We start from the raw sequence: 7,871 nt of genomic DNA on the forward strand, positions 1-7,871 counted from the left end.
GTTTGCTGCTTCTCACGCTGCCTTCCCCATCCCCGAAGCAGAGACACTTGCCCAGCCTGGCTGACAGCAGGGCAGCAAAACGCTTGTCCAAGCGGACTGAAAGCCTTTCTGTCTCAACAAACAATTTCACGACAAAGCCTATAAATACACAATGTGAACAGAGAGGATTCTCCTTGCTGGATTGTACATCTTCACTGGTTGAGGAGGTACGAGGTCAAAGTCATACTGTAAGCCAGAGCTGAGCCATTTCTCTTCTGTAAATAGCCCAGGAAATATCTGTCTTTTAACCAACGTGTGGCAGTCATGGTGTGCCGACCATGGGTTAGTGCTTCTCCTCTCTGGCTCAGTGCTGGTTCCCACACCGGTGCCACCATCGGCTTCTTGAGCAGATCCTTTGGGCTGCAGCTGAGTCAGGACACCAAGTCCAAGTCTGTCATTGTAAAAAGGGTTTGATTCAGTTCCTCTTATTTTGCAAGTTTTTAATGAAAATCCAAGAGACAGCTGGGGATTGATACGTGGGAAGAGTGCACAGATAGAGACAGGAGAAGGAGGAGGGGATACAAAACCAAGGCTGTTAAAACTGCAGCCTGATCTTTGCTTAGCTTTCACGATAGCTCCATCTCTGAGCCCAGAGATGCTCAGGCTTTGAGAGCTGGGTTACAGCTGCATTTCACCTTCTCAGGTTTGTTCAGATGGCTTAATGGTACTTTTCCAAAAATGAGACAGGTGTTAGGAAAGATGGACTCTTTTTAGTAAATGTGAAATAGTACTCTTGGGAAAACAGAGGTCTACTTGCTAACCACCATCTGTCTGTGTTTGAATATCAGACAAATAGCTAGTTCAGCTCTAGAATACTTAGCACTTCAAAAAAAGATTAAAGGAAAATGTTAAATAAGTTGGTATTTGGCACCAGCCTTCGCAGGTGTGACTCCTGTACACTAACTTCTTCAAAACTTCTCTTTGCTAGTTGGGAAAACAGTTTTGTCTCATTGGAGCTGGTGAAACCCTGTCTAAATTCTGATTTATGTATGTTTGTTCATCGCACTCTATTGGCTTCAGGTCAAAACAAGCCAGTGCACTCAGAACTACTGAGTTTCAGCTGAAAGTCAGCTGAAATCCAAAAACACATGCTTAAATACCCCATATGTTTTTTCAAAGTTTATTCATCCGTCTCACTAAACTACTCTTAAGTTTCTAGCTTGTGACAGACTAGGCACAGAATTTTGTGGTGCTTGTCTGAGGGAAGCCAGCATCTCAGGTAGTAGGTTACAAGTCTTTGACCTCTTTAGCTAGGAAACAGGAAAGAAAGAAGAACAGGAAAAATGAAGAACAAGTGATAGGGTCCTCTACAGCAATCTTTACAAGCTTGTGTGTTTTTCAGCAGAAGCGCTGATTTCTACTGCAGAGACAAAAAGCTATACCAGTGCCACAGCATTCAACAAGAGTTTGACAACAGCATGTGAGTAGATGATGCATCTCCTTTGCTTCATAGGACTGTTAACAGGGGAGTTATGTAGCTAAATGTAGCTAAATACAGGTGCTGCAAATGTGGCATCAACTTAGGGAGTGTTGGGTTGCAAATCTGCAGGGATCTGGAGTATCTCGCAAAAAGTACAGCAGCAGGTACTCAGCTCTACGTGGTCCTCAGTTTGTGATGCCTTTGCCAAGAACATTAGCTCTGCGGTGCTTATTTTCAGCTGCTAGTTGATAGTCATCACATCGCCATGCAAAACTTATTACTAAACATGGAGAAGTTGTGTCTGAGCGGAGGCCAAAAGTCAGGTGGTGTAATCTGTACCAGCTTTTCAGTGCTTCACAGAAGCCATTCCCCTGCTGAGTTGCACTGAGTTAGAAGATAAAGACTTGAGTCTTCCAAGCCGTCAAGGATTTGCAACAGCAAAAGAGGAACGAAAAGCGTTTGAGTATCCTGGTTTTATTAGACTTATTTAATTTAATAATATTAAAATTGAGATAGTTGCTAGGCAAATGTAGTGAGTACTGAGGGTAGTTTATAGACAAAAGAAATTACTGGAGAAGCTAAATAGAATCACAGAGCAGCAATGAAATCATGAGATAATGTGGGGCAATAAATGCTGGCTAATAGAACATTGAAAGGCGGCCTCATTAAAGATCAATAAATCAATTTAAAAAACCCTAGGGGGGGACATTTTTTCACATATCTTTCCCTTTAGAAAATCTCTGCCCAGCAGCAGAAAGCCAGAAGTGATTTTCTTTTTTAACATCTTGGTTTGTCTTTGTGCTTTCGGAACAGGCAGGACCTGTCAATGCACTTTTGCATTTGTATGGCAGTCATCTTTTGGCTGAAGCACAAATGTAGCAGCCGCTTTCCATTTTCTGAATATATTTTTGGCAGCACTCTGGTGCTTATTTACCAGCGTATAACCCGCAACCACGCATTTAGACCGAAACCTTGTGATGACTTCTAAAGCTTCACGATCCTGCTTTTGCACAGCTTGCTGGTTTCAATTTTTGCTAAAAGCATGCTGAATTACACTACGATTTGCAGGAGGGCAATTTCAGAGTGCATGGACACCGGTGCACCTGCTGAGGCATACCAATGTGTTTCCCTGTGCCCTCCCAGGGCCACCGGGCTCGTACAACAGGGATTACCATTATCAGTTCAACCCTCTGAGGCTCTAACACAAGCCATTATGTAAATAATAATTAGTAGTACTCGTCGGCATGCTGTATAGAGCACAGTGTTACGGGACCTCTAAGTGTGTGTCCTTTTTTTTAATATAACTTTTTTAAATACCAGATCTACCATGCTTACCCCCATAAAATTAAACACCTAATAAACACAGAGAAAAGAAGAACTAAATTTAATTAATGTCCAAAACTCTCAGTGAATTTTCAGAGTGCCCTAAAATTGCACTGATTTTGGTAGGGCTTTTTAATACATACATATCTCTCTCTATATATATACACATGCTTGAGTGCTCAATTTCAATCAGAACCAGCATCTCAGGAGAAAGAGATTTTCCTGGCTCTGTCCGGTTACTCATTTACATCATTTAAACAATGGATTTTTTTTCTTGGGTTTATAAATCAGTAATTATACTAGAGACTTTCAGGTATCTCTGTTATTTCATTTGTTGTTCGCATCAGAGAAAAACAAAGGGTATAAAATAGCCACAGTTAAACCTAATGAAGCAGTCACGTACAGGCTTGTAAGATAATTGAAGGATATTATTTCTTTTTGTCCAGATTTGAATGATTCCACCACCGAATCCCCACAAAGCCTCAGGAATGCCACGCACTCCTCCGAGAATACAACCCTGCCGCATCGTAAGTGCCGTGGCAGCTCTGGAAAAGCTGTGCCCTTGTCTAGTGACATATTTTAGCTATTATTTCAGAAGACGCAAACACAGAGATGGCTAGAAAAAACAGGAATGTATCCTTAGGCAGCACTGATCTCAAATGTAGGTAGCTTAGCCCTATTAGGAAAGGGAAAATATCTGTCTACAAACAGATGAAAGATTATTTTTGTGGTTCAGACACAGCGCTTGACAGAGCAGACTGAGGTTTCACTCAGTCATGGCAGAGGCAGACTCTTTGTGTTGCTGCTAAGCCACTTAATATCTTTAGCTTTTTCACTACCATCAAAGAAGCTAAAAGCTTATCGTTCTCCCAGACCACTGTGCAGCTCAATGCTGGCTTGCTGGAACATCTTAATAGATGTTTTCTAATAGATGTCTTTCTTTCTTCTAATATTCTTTAATTTGATAAAAGCACAGTTTTTGTCTAACACTGGGTTGTAGGCCAAAAAGGTAGATGTCCCAAGTGAAGTTTGACACCTGGGTTCTGGAATTTGATTTCCAGTCCTCAGCAGGGTGAATAACGGTGGCTTCTAAACACAACCTTCATTAAAAAAAAAACCCAATAAGTTACTGAAAATGTTCTGTGCCCATATCCTTTCAGGTAACCTGTCTTTCAGCATCACAGACCAGCCAATTTCAGCTACCAAGGGGAAAGATTTCTTTACTACCAGCAGTCTGCTCAATAGTACTGGTGAGACATCATCCTACAAATCCCCTTCTTTCAGCGTGCTGTTGCAGTAAGCAAGAAAAGTAGAGAAGCACGAAACCTGGAGCATCGTGTAAATCTGGGCAAGGAATTCCAAAAAAGGGAAAAGGGATGGAGTCACGGCAGCTGCATCCCTACACGGCGGGTTGTTGCAGGCTTTTGGCATTCCTGCCTTCTCCCTGCCTCTGCAAGCAACACCCCAGTGCAAGTTTTCTTCCAGCAGCAAAATTTGGCTGGTCACACTCCTGCACCCCAGGGGCCACTCATGGCTCATGCAGCGTGGTGGACTTGGCTGCCACTGTGGCTAAGACTCGGGCTGGGTGACGTGCCAGTAGGACCAACCTTGCAAAGGGTCATGACACCAGCGCAACAGGAGGTGACACTGGGGGGGTATTGCCCAGTGACACTTGTGCTCCAGCCCTCCCTGGCACCCAGCCCACTGCTGCATCCTCCTCAGCAGCTGAGGGAGGACCGTGCTCCTCCTCTCCTTCCTCCCCATAGCCAGGACCCCGAGGGCACCTCTTTCAGCCACCAGCACCCCCGAGGGTGGCTGCGCAGGAGGGGGCAGTGGGGAGATCCCAGCACCGCGGTGGGGAGGGCAGCTGTGGCGAGGTGGGGATGCTGCGCCGCCAGCGAGAGCCCACCCCAAAAGGCGGCTGCGCCCTCGGCCAGGCATTTCGGCAGGGTTTGGTGTCAGCAGCATGAAAAGGAAGCTGGTGGGAAGGAAGGCTGGGGTGGGCAGCTGTGCCCGGGCTGCGCCACGCCACGCTTCCTCTTCTCGGAGCTCACGGGGGAACAGAGAAAACCAATGGTTTTCAGATGAAATGCTTGCTGGGCTGTGCCTGAATAATCTCGTTGTGTGAACCGATGTGTGGCTGACAACAGCCTGCGAGCCCAGTCAGAACAAAAGTGGTTCAGGTCCACAAATTAGAGCTGCAATGCTCAGCGTTTGGGATCCTCCGCCTGGGAACCTGGCAGACTGGTATTGATTTGGGCCTGGGTTGTCACCAGTACTGTGCCTGGGAGGAGCGGCGAGCCACAGGCAGCACGCACGGACTTCCCTCCTGCCCGCGGACGTTCGGCTGAGCTCTGTCTTGTGTGTCCCTTCCAGGCGGCACGAGGAACACGAAAGCCAGTCGCTTCCCCTGGCCGACAGTGGTAGCCGTCCTGCTCCTCTTCTGCAGTTTTCTAATAGCTTTAGGCATCAGGAAATGGTGCCAGTACCAGAAAGAGATGTAAGTACTAGGGAGGGGAACCGCAGGGGCGGGAGGGGTGGCACAGGGGACAGCACAAACTCTAACCCAGCTGTTCGGATCGACGCATTTTCATTTGAGACGACCCGAAACCTTGTGATGAGGAGCGGCTGAGGGAGCTGGGACTGTTTAGCCTGGAGAAAAGGAGGCTGAGGGGAGACCTCATCGCTCTCTACAACTACCTGAAAGGAGGTTGTAGAGAGGTGGGGGTCGGTCTCTTCTCCCAGGTAACAAGTGATAGGACAAGAGGAAATGGCCTCAAGTTGCGCCAGGGGAGGTTTAGACTGGATATTAGGAAATTTTTCTTCACCGAGAGGGTTATCAAGCATTGGAACAGACTGCCCAGGGAAGTGGTTGAGTCGCCATCCCTGGAGGTATTTAAAGGACGTTTGGATGAGGTGCTTAGAGACATGGTGTAGTGGTGGTTTTTGGCAGTGTTAGGTTTATGGTTGGACTCGATGATCTTAAAGGTCTTTTCCAACCTATATGATTCTGTGATTCTGTGATTCTGTGACCCATAGCGCACAAGGCCTTTAAGTACATGGATCGCTAATGCTGTTTTTTTCATACAGAGGTATGAAATGTGGAGTGTTCTCAGTCCTTTCATCTGTTCTTTGGGTTATCTATAAAATAAACTTAAGAAAAAGAGCTGCGGTGCAGCTTCAGGGTGTGAGGGAAGAATACAAGTCAATTTTTTTCCCCAGAGCCCCCCACTTCTATTAGCCTCCCTGCCAGCTGCTTTTGCTCTCTCATTTTGCATGGTTACTTGAGGACATGTTTTAATGAAATTGTACTTCTAGAGCAATACAGACTATTTGAGTTGCGAATAATATATGTGAAAGTAGGCTACCTGAAACTTAATCCCAGTCAAAAAAGCATTGAGTTTGTAATTATTACCAAAGTTTAATTCCCTACTAAAGGACTCGGAGATCTACTGACAAAAGCAGTATCTAAGAGCCAATTATTTTTAATCTTACTAACATTACTAAAATGTTTGAAAAATCATGGTGATTATCAATCATTTGCAGTTCTAGAACACCCTTTTGAAACATGACTGCAAATCCTGTATATCAAAAGTAAAAATGGGATTGATTTTTTTCACTGATTTGGGATGGGACCTTCCTTTATCTTGGCCTATAAACTGACAGAAAAGTTTTTAAATATACCTTCAGAGAGCTGTGTGAGCAAAAGATCTCTGTGAGGGTTTGAATGGTTCACTAGGACCATGATCTGGTTTTTTGAAGCATGAATAAAGGAAAATTGTGAGGTGGGAGCTGAGAAAGCCAAATGAATACTGGCAGGTGCATTGGGGCTGTAGAACAGAAACAGGGAAGTTGCAGCATGTAAGAGCAGATGTCAGGTGCTCTCACCACGATTTAGTGGCCATCTACCTCCTCCTGCGAACATTTTACGACAGTCTTTAGTACAGCTTTTGTGTGATAGCATATTTTTTTCTCTTCTGTTTCAGTATGAACAGACCTCCGTCTTTCAAGCCACCGCCACCGCCGATAAAGTACACCTCCATGGTGGAGTCTGATGGGACTCCCCCATCCTGCCACGAACTGGAAAATCTGTAACATGGCCTGCACCCCTTGTGTAGTGCGCAGAGGACTGACACAGTTAAAAGGCTCTGTCTTTAAAACAGTGATTACAGGAGTTTGGTGTTAATGACCCACATTAAAATACAGAGCGCCTAAATGACATTCATGTCGGAAACCGAGCACTCCTGAGGACACTTACTTCATCCTGTCTATCTCTATGTATGCATTACGTTAACACCGTTGTGAGTGTCACCATGAGATTACACGTGCTTAATTTGAATTGGGTGATCAACTGGGAATTTGCTGTCTCGTTAATGGGAGCAGATTAACACATCACTCCGTCAGCCTGCCTGAAGAGTGTTGAAGCTTTTTGTTTTACTATGTGTATAGAGACGACAGCTCTGCCATATGGACACCACGATTACACGGGAAACGTTGGCTTAACACAAGCTTTTTGATACCTACATGAGCCATTCTTACAATTATTATTTTTTACTGTACAAATATTGACTAATATGACCCAATATATAATTTTCTATCACTGTGAAATGAAACAAAAAATAATGAGCACCTTACACGGAAATAAAATAGTCTGCATCTGTTGTCACCGGGGTTGCAGCACAGGATCGCAGGGAGGCGTTTGTGAGATGAAAGGGCACTGTGCCAACCCGGTGGAAGTGTTTGTGAAGACTCAGTCACTGTTGGTGAAGTCAGAAGAAAGAGTCAGCTTTGGGCTCATTTACAATCCACCTGTGGACCAGAGACTTAAGGACTGAAGTGAATAAGGACCTCAAAGATAACAGAAAGTGCCAGTCCTTTTGGAAGCGCTGTGCCTTTGAAACAATAATTACTCCTGAGTCTGCTTTTCAGAAATTATATTTACAGTACACGTGAAGAAAAAAAAAAAAAGGAATATAATAATTTTATGCTCTTTTGTTCTTAATGAGCTTCTGCCATTTGCTATCTTCACATTTTTCAAGACCTCAGGGGTAGTTTCCCAGGTGGCTTAAGTCTGTGGAAGGGACGGTCC

General features: G+C 44.7%; 1 protein-coding gene across 1 annotated transcript in view; it reads left to right on the plus strand.

Moving 5' to 3' along the window:
• CD96 (CD96 molecule) overlaps window positions 1-7,101 on the plus strand; it is a 33,076-nt gene extending 25,975 nt beyond the window's left edge. The window contains exons 12-16 of the mRNA XM_075493805.1: window positions 1,382-1,459; window positions 3,229-3,309; window positions 3,943-4,032; window positions 5,159-5,282; window positions 6,769-7,101. Coding sequence (XP_075349920.1) covers window positions 1,382-1,459; window positions 3,229-3,309; window positions 3,943-4,032; window positions 5,159-5,282; window positions 6,769-6,877 — 482 coding nt within the window. The 3' untranslated portion in view covers window positions 6,878-7,101. The remainder of the gene's footprint in view (window positions 1-1,381; window positions 1,460-3,228; window positions 3,310-3,942; window positions 4,033-5,158; window positions 5,283-6,768) is intronic.
• Window positions 7,102-7,871: the final 770 nt, after the last annotated feature.

The sequence above is a fragment of the Mycteria americana genome, chromosome 1, assembly GCF_035582795.1.
Source record: "Mycteria americana isolate JAX WOST 10 ecotype Jacksonville Zoo and Gardens chromosome 1, USCA_MyAme_1.0, whole genome shotgun sequence".
Taxonomy (NCBI): Eukaryota; Metazoa; Chordata; class Aves; order Ciconiiformes; family Ciconiidae; genus Mycteria; species Mycteria americana.